The sequence below is a fragment of the Micropterus dolomieu genome, linkage group LG10 (genome assembly GCF_021292245.1).
Source record: "Micropterus dolomieu isolate WLL.071019.BEF.003 ecotype Adirondacks linkage group LG10, ASM2129224v1, whole genome shotgun sequence".
NCBI classification, from domain to species: domain Eukaryota; kingdom Metazoa; phylum Chordata; class Actinopteri; order Centrarchiformes; family Centrarchidae; genus Micropterus; species Micropterus dolomieu.
In genome coordinates, this window is record NC_060159.1 from 15,498,584 (window position 1) to 15,513,124 (window position 14,541).

A 14,541-nucleotide genomic window follows, 5' to 3' on the forward strand; every position below is an offset into this window, starting at 1 on the left:
CAGTTAGCTTTCAGTCTGATACTGCCTACATCACTACATCAGGCTGTGATCGGATTACACATGAGAGATCTCCAAAATGAGTGTGTGAGAGATCAGGTATCTCCAAACTGACTTTAAATGCTCTGTGTTCAGTCCTATTCACCTGGCTTTCAATGAGAAAACCCTTTAGCTTACATGATATCCTTCTTGTATGAAAATGTGTGGTGTCATCAAGGGCCCATTTATACCAGGTGAAATTATATATTAATATATACATTATGTTTATAGCGTTTATATTTTCTGTGACATTGTGAAACATCATCATTTTCGGCCAAAGCAGCTGTTTTTTCCCCCGCTGATCAAGCGGTTTAAAGCGGACTCCTTGTGTCTGCGTGCGTATGCGTGTGTGTGCATGTCTCTGGTGGTGGTGGGGGGGGGGGGGGGGGGGGGGGGGGGGGGGGGGGGGGGGGGGGCGTCCCTATCCTCAGTCCGCTCTGTGAACTTCGCAGTTTATTATTTGGTGTTGGAGCGCTCGGGATCCGCTGCGGGGAGAGAGACGCACAAACGCACGGTCAGAAAATGACAGTAGAGAGAATATTTGCCGAGCTTGGACATTTCAAAAGGTACCAAAAGCATTTGTGCCTTTCTCCAGTCTCACTAAATCGACATATTTCCTTTGCTCTGTGAATGATTTCGGGTATTTTTGTGGTATCATTAGCAGCCTGTTGGGTAGTTTTGGAACAGTATGTAGCCTAACTTTTTATTACATGTTAAAATTGATTTTAAGAAAAACCAAGAGAGCTCATCCCATCATTTGATAACTTGTGCACAGTGCTTTTGGATACTTTTACATCTTTTCTATCGCATCACAATGCTTACTGAAGAAGGAATCTTCACTCAGAGGAACTTTTGTGTCCTTTCTTTGAACTATATTCCAGTTGTTTTTGTGCATGATTAATCTTAATCACTTGTCCGCAGCACAGTCTAATGTTCCTCAAATTTCCCTGAATTTTCTACAATACAGTAGCACAAATAGGATTTTAAGATTCATTAAAGGATGACCTGTTAAGGTGACCTTTTTGCAGTTATATGTTAAATAGGAGACCTAGGGATTGGCGCCAAAAAGCTCACCTCTTCTTCAGCTCTTATGTGTCAGCAAAGGTTTTAACGCATTTTCTGTCTCTCCAGATTTCAGGCATGTCTCTATTTTGCAGCAGTCTTCCAGGCCATAGCCTGTGGGATCCACTACCTGGCCTCTGTCTTCTTAGTGGAGACGCCAAACTTTGTGTGCAGTGTGCCAAACATCACCGATGTCCTATACGGGAACCTGACGGGGTCTAGCCTGGAAGACATCCTGCCGGTTTTCAAGTGGGGGAGGGGGCCCTTGGTGGTGAGGACAGCTGAAGGAGAGCAGTGGGAGCTCAGCCGGTGCCGCTGCGCCCTGCGCATCAACCCAAGACACTTTACATACGACTTTGATGGCAACAAAACATTGAGAGCCTGCGATGGGAACTTTGCTTACGACCACACTGAAGTCCAACAAAGCATTGTGACAGACTGGAACTTGGTGTGTGAGAGAGAGTGGCTGGCCAAGCTGTGCCAGCCCACCTTCATGCTGGGGGTGCTGGTTGGGGCGCTGGTGTTTGGGGACATCGCTGACAGGTAAGCAGGGGCTGCAAAATGGAGGAGGAAGGGGAGGGTTCTTGCTTGCAAAGTGAGAATTCACACAGGAGAGGTAAATTCTGTAAGGCATGTGGAGTACAGTTTCACCATATAAGGAAGTTATTTTCACATGTATATGGAAAAAGAGCATAAATTCAATTAGTATAGACAGTGGCTATGAGAGCCAGCCTTTACAATCCTTTTTACAGGTAATCATAACTTCAGGAGGCATTGTTACACTTCTGCCTCAACATTTCACATGATGAATGATGAATATTCTCTGTCCTGCTCAGTGAGCCAGTGACTGTGTTGCCCCATAAGCATGGAGACATAAAGCATGTGGAAAAAGGATAATGTGAGTGAGGTAGGGGTGGTGGATTGAGGGATGAAAGAATGGGAGGAGGGAGGGATGCAGGAAAAGCAGCCACAGACTTAAGTCTGATAAAGTCAGAGTTCAGGGTACACTTGCTTAGATGTCTGCCCAACCTATTTTATAAAATGGATCCCAGTAACAGAGTTAAGATAGAGACGAAAATGATTAAATGCTGATGGCAGTGGTTATAATGAGTAAATCATTATCATCAAACTGTATGTTGTCTTATGCTTTTTATCCATGGTCTTATTCACCATATTATACCATGATTTTATGTGCTGGTCATTGTCAAAGTCTTATTCCCTATTCCTTAGACCCTATTGCTCACATTGTGAGGCAAAGTTTTGCTTGAGCAGGCAAAGGGGTTATTGTGGAGCAATTCTTTCATGTTGAGGGCAAAGTGCAATCCCATGTTTATATTGTACTCTCAACAGAGAACTCGAGAATATAGGTGTGATATAATTAGCTTAGCTTGAGCCACAGAAAATTAGTTGTATTACTTTACTACAAAGAGTTGCTAACATCACAGCTAACATTTTAAAGCAGAGCCACAGTGGCTTAAACAGCAGGTTTAAGGGTCTGCCCTCCAAGGTGGGTTAAAATCAGTCGTTGAAGATCCTTGCAGACATTTCACCTCTCATCAAAGAGGCTTCTTCACTTCATTTAATTTTGGTTGGGTTGTTATCAAGGTGATGGTTCCCACCTGGTTCATCAGTGCTCTTGACTGTTGTAACAACAGTCATTATGGTTGTTGGAGTCACCTGAGGGCAAGTCTGAACGACGATTGGCATTGTCATGTGAGGCCAAATGTAAGCGTCAGTTCAATCTCCTGGGAAGGGATGAAAGGACAGCACTGTAAGTGGGGGATAAGTGGTGTCACAGACCTCCTCCCCTGTTGAGAGATTGATTGATTGATTGATATATTTATTTCAAACATGTTAAAAAACAAAAACAATTTAAAATAAGCATACATTCAAAATAACAAAAAACAACAACAAAAAAACCCAAAAAATATTTAGCTACCAAACATACAATTTATGATTTCCAATAAAAGAAAACTTTTATTTACACGTTTGAAAGATGGTTTCTCTAATAGTGGAAATGGCTTCTTTGCTGAGATATCCTGCCAGTCAGTCAGAACTGAAGAAGCCTCTTGGATGAGAGAAACGTTTTCAGGTATCTTCAAACAAGTCTAGTTGCCTTTGAATTTAACTCACCTTTGATGGTGATGGCTAAGAATCTTCATTGACAACTTTTTGGGTCTACAACTTCAAATATGTAACATGTGCCATGCAATGCCCACATCATAATGTTAGTCTAGTGATACCTTGCTTCCTGAACTGCATAAACTGAAAGTCCGAAGACAACTGGAATCTAATAGTTAATTGAATGATCCTTTATTTAGTGCATTGCTTGCCTGAATACATTAGCTCTGTCTGTCTTTCTCGTAATCACTCTCTCACACCCTGTTTCTCTTTCTCTAACTGCATGGGATTCTCTCTCCTCCAGACTTGGTCGTGTGAGGATTCTGATGTTCACCAGCCTCTGTCAGTTTGGACTTGGGGTGTCTGTAGCGTTCTCTGGAAACTACTACTTCTTTGTAGTGCTCCGCTTCCTCCTTGCCATGGTATGTGCATTGTGTCTATGTTGTATGTGGTTGTTCTTGCATGCCATGGTTAGTGCAATTGGGGAAATGACAAACTGATGATGTGGAATGAAATTATTTTCAGAGATAGTATACCAAAAGAAAGTAGGAAAGTTAGTTGGTACTTAGTTGGTAATCCACCAGTCTGAAAGAGCATCTGGCACAGATTTAAAGAAACACTAATTTCAATCATTTTGAAAAGTCTGTTTTAAGACTTGTATTCTGGACTTTTACAGAAGCCAGAATGGGACAAGAAAGGTGTTTACCTTCCACTTTCTGCACGTAAACAAGCATGCGTCTTCAGGTTCTGTACAAAACAATCTCTTAGCCAAACAAAAGTAAGATTTTAGCTCGAGCTGTGTATAATAAGAACATAAATATAAATCATACTTTATTTCTGCCCTCTTCTGTACTGGGAGTAAGATTTTTATATTTAGGTTGTGTTAGTTTCAAAGTATTTACTTAGTAAATACCATGCACATTCATATCAAACAAGGGAATGATACACATTAACAAAATTAGCACACGATTGCTTAATGTCAATTTATAGAAATATTAAGGGTAGGATCTATTTTTCTGCATGTCGAAGCATAGATATCTATGTATATATAAATATGACATTTATCTTAGGTAAATACCTAAAAATGTTGATTACGTCTTACAAATAGAATTAGGTCCCATGCTGGTAAAGGTCAGTTGGTGCAACAGTCAAAGAAACTGAAATTCCCAGACCAACATGTTGAATGTAGTGACTGATAAGGAATTTGGGAGTTAAACAGCAGTATAGCAGGTAAAGTAACAGTCTTTAGTGTGTCTTTGTGTCTTTATGAGTATGCATATTTGTGTTTTTATGTACAGAGTAATGCATAATATGTGTATAAAAACCATGTTTACAAGACAAGGGAAGGGAGTCAATATGGTCCACATAGCAGCAGTTGTGCTGAAAGAGCCTCTACAGTCTGTCCACTGTTTCACTCCTCTCCGTCTTCTACCATCCCCCAGTCCATCTCAGCTACAGCTGTTGTTTTTCGCATAGAATCAGACTACCAGATAGGATAGGCTCATACTGCACAGCCAGACTTACTAACCTGGTTACTGCCATATGTATTACAGTGAAATCTCACCACATGTTTACCTGTGAGTTGCAGATCAATGTATAATTATAAATTTCTTTCTTAGGGGTACTGTATATGCATGCAAATGGCATAGAGATGATCTGACAATTGTTTAAAAGAGGAAAGGATATAGTTTTTCACTTTCGTTCATCAAGAATTAATCAGTCATAAAATTCTCCCTTGCTCAGTTCAATACTCAGGAAATTTGCTGCTACGGTCTAACCAGCAGCTTATGGTGGCTAATGGTTGTAAACTTTAACATAGTTATGTAACTTTTTAGCTGATTTTATGATTATAATTCTTATAAATGCGCTACTCTTACACTAGCATTTCACTTTATTCTATAGTTGCCTGTTTTGGCCACAGTGGCAGCTGTATAGTAAAGTAACAAGTGTTTAATATGTGGCCTAAAGGAAGGACAAGCAATTTTAAAATCCTGATAAATGTAACAACTAAACACTGCGCGGTCTGTGGTAACAATACAGACACAATGTTACGAGGTCGTGTGGTGTGTGGACAGAGAGGACCTAAATGCAGCACTCTGAGGGAAGGAGGTTTATTGAGGGGAAAAAGGGTGAGAGGGACTGGAGTGGAGGGAGAGGAGGACGTCGGGGAAACACAGGCACGGGGAACCAAGGAGCCTGGGGGCCAGGGAGCTGGGGAACACTGGGGCCGAGGTAGCGAGGAACGGTGGGAGGACAGGGAGGACACCGTGGGGGAGGTCCGAGGAGGAGAGGGCCGGTGGATGAGCCCAGCCGACTGAACGGAGGACGAGGGTGAGTGTACCTGGGAGGGAAATAGATAGAGAGACAGGGTTAGGGATGGCAGCGACAAGACACAAGGAAAATGTGGAATAACAAGAAACATGACAGCCTGAACACGGAAGTGGCACCGGGTATGGAGCAACGACGATCAAGCGAGGATGGTGTGGAGAACCGGGGTTGAAATACAGGCAGTCATGAGGTGATTACTGGCAGGTGTGGCAGGCTGACGAGGTGGCTGATGAGATGCAGGTGCGGGTAGTTGGCGGGGTTAAGGAGCAGAGAGAGAGAGCACACAGGGGAGAAAACACAGGGAGGCAGGCAGAGAACAGAAAACCTGATAAAAAGGAGAAAAAACCAGGATACTCACCGTCAGCCGGGCTGCCACCACAACACACAAAGGTTTGATAAATGCAGTTCAACAGTTCATTGTCAACTTTATTTTGCAAACATGTATATTAAAATGTTTTTATGTTTTTAGCAAATTACCATTACAATGTTCCTACTTCAGGAGTCAATATATCAACAGAGCATTCCTGTACCTTCTCTCTTTCCTCCCCCTTTTCATCTTTCAATCCTTCTTTCCCTTTCCTCCTTTTATCCGTGTTCTTTGTCCCATCTTTGCTTTTGGCAGGTGTCCAGCGGCTACCTTGTAGTGGTGTTTGTCTATGTCACAGAGTTTACTGGCATCAAGGTACGCACATGGACCTCTATGCATGTGCACGCAGCCTTTGCTGTCGGCGTCATGATCGTGGCTCTGACTGGTTACCTGGTGCGGGTCTGGTGGATCTACCAGATCATCCTCTCCATGTGCACGTCGCCCTTCCTGTTCTTCTGTTGGAAGTTCCCCGAGACACCCTTTTATTTGATGGCCAAGGGCCGTTACAAGGATACTCAGATCCTGCTGGATGCAATGGCCCGCTTCAATGGCCTTAAGTACAGGCTTAAAGTGGAGGACCTCCTGGAGCCAAAGGATAATGGCAGAGTTCTGCTGGAGGAGGGAGAGGAGCAGCTATTGCAGTCCGAAAAGAAGCTGTCCATCCTGGATCTGTTTGGCAGCTGGAGGATGGCGGGACGTACGTGCACAGTGTGGGCCATCTGGTTCATCGGCAGCCTGGGCTACTACGTTTTCTCTTTAGGCTCAGTCAACCTTGGAGGAAACCAGTACATTAACCTCTTCCTTGCTGGTAAGTTTTAGAGTGAGTGTGAAGGTGCATGAATGAAGGAGGAAAAAAGTGGTAACGACATTGCAAATCTATACAATAATTTTCTGCTTAGGTCATCCAATTGTAGGTATATTTGTGTTTGTAGATGGATTAGGCAGCTTATTTTTATTAGCTTTTGTTTTAAATGCAGAGTGGGTTTTTGTCTGTTTTATTGTGTGTGTACCATGAGGCTGGAATTTGTTTCAGGTAACTTGTTTAACAGATCCACCTCTTCCCTTGTAAACAAATGGGCCTCTTAGCTTAGTCCAGCGTAGTCGTTAACCAAGTTGAGCAGGAGTCAGCTTAACTCTCCAGTCTGTTTGCAATGTGCTGTTCTGTATTCTGTAAAATATTATGTTCATCTAGGGTTGTATTGGGAGAATAATATGCCATTAGGAAGGCAATGAGATCATTTTGGTTCTCCAGTTTGGCTGTTTTTGGTAACGCAGTGGGTAAAATAAACCTGTGAGCAATTAGGAAAATCTACATCCCTCCATTTGCAAGCTAAATATTTTCCCTGTGGTTCATCTAATAAAGAAAATAACCTTTGTACTGTAATAAACATTTTTGTTAAACAAGACAGGAACTGATGTACTGCTCATGTAATGGTGTTTGGATAAATGTTCCAATTAAATTCTAGGTTTGGTCTGGGAATTACATTTTATTAATTCAGCAGATGACACGAGTATTCACATTAAATAATTGTCAGGATATTTGGACTGGAATTGAAAAGCAGACTGAGACTGACAGTAAGTTGCAAACAGTTTGTTGAACGAATCAGGAGACCAGTACCATACACCTTTGACAAGTCCAGTGGAGAGACAGACAGGAGAAGGAGAGAGAAAGAGAACACAAACATATGAACAAAACCAAAACACACCAATCACTCCACACACAACAAAGGAAGAAGAATCAAAAATAACACACACTCACAAACATACCAGAATGTCACTAGATGAGGTTCAGGACGGAGGGGTGGTGACAACTTTACTTACTTTCCCCCCTCTTTATACTTAACAACAAGGCTGATTTAATGAGCTTCCTTTTAATGTCCAGTAGGAACATTTAAAATCCCCACTTATCTAATTTGGAGATATACTATGGAGCACATTTGGGAGACTGAGCTTCACCAACATGTTATTTAGGTCTCTGTGTCAGTGTGTCAGTGTCCCGAAAACCTCTGACCAAGAGCTGCTGTGATTGGCTGTTTTCAGGTGCAGTGGAGATCCCCTCTTATTTGGTTGGCTGTTTTGCAATGGACCGGATTGGCAGGAAGAAGACATGTGCCCCGGCTCTGCTCCTGGCCGGGGTCGCTTGTATGCTCATCATTGTGGTACCTGCTGTATGTACTGAAAGTGTGTGCGTGAGAGAGAGACACTGTGTATATGTTTAATTTTAGTGCTGGTATATAATAATAATCTAATATATTTATTTTTTATTATTTCTACTGACTCCAATACAATCTTTAGTGGCCCCATAACAAAAATCATAAATATGAACCACACAATTCAAGTTTATAGCAAGAATTCTATTATTTATCCTTATTTGACCCTAAATTTAAGAATTGTCCAGATGCCACACAAATCCTTTTGTCATGTTCAATGCCGGCAAATTATCCTTCAAGGAATGTTCTTACTTTATCCTGTTCTCACACTCATCATTAAATGTTAAATGTCCTTCAAATTCTGATTTCTAACTGCATTTGGGGCACTACACATGACAATGTCAACAAGATGTTAACTGTTAGTTTTGCGGAGTCAGAGATACGCTTACTGTAATATAGGGCTATTTTTAAAGTATTTTCTGCACTCTGTTAGCTCTTGAGTTTACTGTCCTGACATTGCCCCCGGCCACTGGACCAGTGTTTCTGTTGAGACCTGATATACGACACATGCCGTTCCCAGTGTGTGTCCTGAGCTCTGACCCAAATTAGCACCGACATGGTTGGGCTGACAAACAGCTGGTGCGTAATATCCAAGTAAATGTGACCTTTGACATTGAAAGACATTCTGAAGAGAGCGGTCAACAAACGTGAGCTGAAAAAGCCAGAGGAGAGAGCAACGAATTGTCCACCTATCTATATTTTTCCTTTTTCCTCTCTCTGTTTGTGTCATTGCAGTAACTTCTGCAGGAAGACACAATGTAATGAAACCCCATCTGCAGGCTTAAATACACTCCCACATACCAGACTGCATGTAACTTTCTTTGGTAAACTGTATGGACAAATCTTACTTTGGCAAACATACCATAGTCTCTAACAGAACTAGGTACTTTAATGACTAAGTAGAATACATGACCTTTATCCAGTCAGACCAGTTCACAAGCAGCTATGTCCAGCTAGCTTGACAATCCCCTGATAGTTACTTTGTACATTAGTTTGTCCGCTAATTGATCACGGTTTAGAGTATTTTACTCAAATTCTTATGCTGTCAGTTTTCCGATAGATAGATCGTTTACCAGATCTTTGCATAATGTGCTCTTCAGTTCTGTTCTGGAGTTTCTATCTATACTTGTTAAGCAAGTTTCATGATGCATTTCTGATGCAACCCTTACAGTTAAAACCTCATTCTGTCTCAAAGTACTGGTAACAGTCTCCCTTTTTTATCATGACTACTCTGATTGCTCTTGCTTTTGAATGCTGTGTTTGTCTACTTAGCTACACTGTACTGTATTAGTGAGGGAGTTACAGTAATGGCCGTCTCAAGCCTAACATTTATACTAATTTCAGTGGCTATACTTACCCTTATATTTTGTTGTAAATGACAAAATTGGCAAATACAACCAGTGGAAAATAACTCCCGCCACCACTGTCTACTTGTAATAGAAATAAAATTACCAGTGTTCAGATTCAGAGAGGACATGAGGTGGTTTCCATGCCAGCAGCCTTGTGTGTTGTGTATTCACATGTGACTGCATACATTACACACTGCTAGTACCATGCAAACACACCATGGCACAGACTGCACCAAAGATGTTAGATAATTTAGTTAAAAGATAAAAGAACGTGTTAATTCCTAAGCTCAGTACAGCCAAAAATAAAGACTGTTGGATTCAGGCCAACAGTTCAAAAATGGCGTATTTGGTTGGGATAGCCTCAGACAACCCCCTCTCCTCTCTTTGTATCTTTAGTGTTTTCAGTCCTGGTCATGTTTTGTTGTCTGTGTCTGTTGCGTCATTGCAACAGACAGGATTATAGTTCACCAGGTGTTTGTAGTTTGAGATCATAGTTCACTTTGCAAGAACATTTTTTGCATGTAGTACACTACATTCACACACACTGTCCCATTCAAAAAGTGTACAGTATATGGTGTATTACAGGCCCTGCAGGACTTCAGTCTAGCTATACTGTTCACACAGATGAAATACTCACATACAGAAATATGAAATACATGTAGCAATACATAACACCACATTCCATTTAATGTCCACATACAGTTATGTAAAATCAGTATAGTATCTATATCTACAGTGTCTTTGAATAATTTCTTTTTTTAACAAACATACATATGCTCACATACAGTATAAATGCATAAAAATAGTTTTGTTTAAGTTGTTTCCATTTCACAATGTAAATGAATGAAAAAATGAAGTAAATTACCGGTAGAGTGACTGAGGGAGCAGTTCAGTTTATTAGATCACTTGGATAGAATGGAATTATATCAGTTCACTCATATTGAGTTCATGCATACATGGGGTGCAGTAAGAGTCTGTGTTGTTGTTTAAAGCTAATGGAGTCAGTGGTCTGAAGAGTCTGAAGGTCAAGTGTTTTTATGTATGATCAGCTGTAGTATCATTTACAGAGCAAAAAGTTCCCACAGTGATGCACAGACTTCAGAACAAGATGATGAGCAAAAGAGCAAGCTAATTACTTTTACTGGTATACATGGTATAAACATAGGACGTTCTTGTCTCTAACTTTCCGATACCTTCTTTCTCCTCCTCCCCTCTTTCCACAGGACAACGAGTCATTGGCCATCGCTCTCTCTATGACAGGGAAGTTTGCCATTGCCATTGCCTTTGGTCTCATCTACCTGTACACCTGTGAGCTTTACCCAACCATCATCAGGTAAGAACAAACTAAACAAAACGCACACAGCTCCTGGAAACAGTATATATCCACTAGAATCAATTTGTCTTTTTAGATAAATCTGAATCTTCAATTTATCAGTGAGTTCAACTCATACACAACCCCAAATGAAAAAACTTCTCATTTGGCCTCCAATATTTTTTAGAATTCTGTTTTAACAAACAGTAGTCTGTACATAGATTTTGAATGTGAAGAATAGCTAGCTTGTTTCCCAAAGCTTTAATATAAATAAGCTAATTTAAACCCAAAGAGACAACAGCATAATTAGATCTTTTTAAAACACATTTTTGTTTCCATTCTTCACAGCCCTCTTGCATGTACACTTTTTATCTCATTGTGTTGTGTTTTTGCAGATCGACCCCTTTCCACGGAATATCATTATGGGCGCATTAAATCTGCCAGTTCAGTGTATTTCACGTCAAAAATATTTGAAAAAAAACAGAAAAGTCAAGAAGCAATGCTTGTACTATTGGTTGGTTAGTACAGTGTTTTGTGCACAGCTGCAGATGATACATATTTTGATCATGAAGTAATGTTGCTTTTTAGAGAGTTTACAGTAATTGATTCATGTTTTATATTGGTGGTGGTAGGCCTCACCATGCCTGTACTCTGACATCACAGAATCTCCTCTAATGTTGCTGATCTTGTGTGATCTCCCTCCAGGTCTCTGGCGGTGGGTAGTGGTAGTATGATGTGCCGTGTTGGCAGTGTGGTGGCGCCCTTCTGTGTGTACCTGGCGGATGTCTGGGTCTACCTACCTCAGGTATACATGTTCCCTTCTGATAACTACCTGTTATGACATTGTCCATTCTGTCATCTTCGCACGCTATTCCCATTTGTCATAGTTTATCTACATGGGTATCCTGGCAACAAAACAAATCTTAACTAATTCATTTTTTCCTTTATTCATCATGACCCTTGTGTAGCTCATTGTGGGAATCCTGGCATTCATTATTGGAGTGCTGACATTTTTGTTGCCTGAGACACTGGGCAGACCTCTAACAACCACCTTGGAAGAGGCCGAAGCTCTGGGACGTAAGCCCAGTGAGATGAACTCAGACCTGGGCAATAAAGATGCTGAGGATGGGTTGAAGATGAATCAACATGAAGCCAAGGTCTGAGTTGTACACTGCTGGAAAACCAGCGAGACAGATGCACAGGGAGAAGCTTTGGGGGGGAAATGAAGGAAAAGAGAGGAGGTGATGGCTGCCATAAACTGAAAGAATCATCATTGATTTATTGGATTGTTTATGAAAAAAATCACTGACATTTTGTTCTTCAAAGTGACCAATGATTGATTACTACAAAGGTCCTTTACAGGAGACATTAAACAAACCCTCCTGCATTCATAGAGATCTGAGTAATGTAGCAGTCACTGATGCAGTGCAATCCATGATATCAATGAACTAGAAAAGCGTGTGTGTTTGTGTCTGTGGTGTGTGTGTGCGCCCATGACCAAGGAAATACAAAGTATATTAAAGGATTATTTTCACTTAATGACATCTTGTAACCAAGAGAAATAATAACTTTGTTGTCAAAGTAATTGCTGAGATTTGGGAGCACAGAGATATAGCTACCAACAAAGTCTGACAGCCAACAGCCAAATTATCCAAACAGCTTTATTTCGAGGTAAAAACCAAAGGCAGCACACTAGAAATATCAGTAAGAATACCTCCTATGCACAGGAAAACTTCAGCATACACAGCAGGTCAGAGTTAAACCACAAAATGTGATGTTTACAATGTCTGTAAACTGGATGACTGCTTGCCTTTGTTTTCTTTCAAATTGGTTCAGTTATGCATACAGATGCAATGTTAAGCACACAAAGCAACACCATGATCAAAACAATAGAATGTTTTATTCTAATAACAAAGAAGTGCCATTTTTAAAGTCACCCTTTTATTATTTTTAACTTTTTTTTTTTATCTCAGGGCATCCGCTTTTGGATATCACTGTAAAATTATCCTAATACCTTTTACTTTTTCACTTAGTTAAACAGTATTCATCCTGTTTAAGATGGTATTGCTTAGCTTTAACTTTGTTATTTAATGTGAGTGTGCGCGCTTCTGTGTTAGTCCGAACAATAGTTTGTGTCCAAATTTCAGTATGCTTATTCTGTGTATGCAATGCACAGCCGGACATACTGAAGGAAATGTATATAGAGTAATCTAGATGTGTCAAGATGTGAGATCCGGATGTTTGGACCAAAAATAAACCACAACAGTGTGGAGATTCACCTGCTTTACAATATGTGTATACTAGCATGTTTTTTTCATATCTTTAATCTGAAGAACAACTAAAAAATCATGACAATCAACTGGTATCCTTACAGCGATGACATTTGAGCACTAGGTGATCAAAGTACTCAGGTTCAGTATTCAATTCTGAAAAGTTTTACAATCAGTAGTATGATTTTTAGGTATGAATTGTTTCATTGGTTTTATTTTATTATGGAAAGAATAAGTAAGAGTGAGGTTGGACACATGTACCTGCTGTAAAAACTGTAGTTCTACAGTGATACTGAGAAACATTTAATAAATGAGCAGTGTTGCAAGTAACAAACTCTGTCCGTCTTCGTCTCGCTCTCTCTTTCTCTCTCTCTCTGTCAAACTGAAGGGGTTCAACCTGGTGCTGGAAAAGTAGGGAATCTATTTTTGCCATACGGGGAATATAGAGCAGGTCTGGGAACAGCCCACCAACACAAACAGCTTCCTATTCGCCAATGGAGAGGAGGTCCCTTACTGCTGTAACGCCACCTCCCCGTGTACCACCCAGCATATGAACAAACCCTCTCTGTTCAGCTTTGGAGCAGAAAGCTCTGCAGATGCATGACCGGTGTAACTGTGTGTGTGTGTTTGGGTTTGTGCAGATGGAAAAGCTAAAGTTATGCACTTTACTTGAACCTTTACAGCCAGGCTGCTATGGTGAACATCCAGTTCTGTCATGATACAGATGACCCAAATAGTGTGGGGATATTATTGGACACCATGGAGTGAAGATTGTGTCAGGGATTCCCATTCTCTCACAGTGGGAACCAAAATGAGCTGTAGACTTGAATAGACTCTACCAACATATGCGCGCACACACACGTTCAGATATTTTTCAGCTGCCCCATCATTATTACATTTTTATCAAGGGTTTAAAGAGATGTTTTAGAACTACAAAAAACAGTATACACTGGGATTCAGTATCATCAGAATATTATCTCAGACTCCAAACTGTATTTTTTTTTTTTATTCAAGTGAAGTGTTAAAACAAAAGTTGAAAGAGGACACCATTTGCTGGTCATGACTGGGAGTTACATCGAACTGAATGTGGTTGAACTTTAACGTTTGTTAATTTTTATTTCAGATAATGAAATTTCCAACCTGTCACGCTCTGCCGGTTGGCCATCCTTTGTGTTTACTTTTGAGTTTAGTATCTGCCTTGGTATGTTGAGTTTTGGGTTCTGTCCTGTCTAGTGTCCAGTATCTGTTATATAGTCTGCTTGTCATGTCTAGTCTCTCTGTTTTCCTCTGCTCTCTCTCTGCCTCGTTAGTCTCATGTCTGTCACCTGTGTTGCTCCCGCCCTGCTCGTTAGTCCCTGTGTATATATACCTGGTGTTTCTGTCTTGTCCTTGTCCGGTCATTGTTCATGTTACTCCCCAGTCTGTCGTGTGTGTACTCTCTGCCTGTAACCAGCCTTGCTTGTCTCGTCTTGTCTCGTCTTGTCTC

General features: G+C 40.8%; 1 protein-coding gene across 1 annotated transcript; it reads left to right on the forward strand.

The window, feature by feature from the left end:
* Positions 1-482: 482 nt before the first annotated feature.
* slc22a16 (solute carrier family 22 member 16) lies at positions 483-13,392 on the forward strand. Its single transcript, XM_046061152.1, has 8 exons — positions 483-602; positions 1,168-1,641; positions 3,524-3,641; positions 6,170-6,722; positions 7,955-8,082; positions 10,697-10,806; positions 11,491-11,590; positions 11,754-13,392. The coding sequence occupies exons 1-8, from the start codon at positions 559-561 to the stop codon at positions 11,946-11,948; spliced, it is 1,722 nt and encodes a 573-aa protein (XP_045917108.1). The 5' UTR covers positions 483-558; the 3' UTR covers positions 11,949-13,392.
* The last annotated feature ends 1,149 nt before the right edge of the window (positions 13,393-14,541 follow it).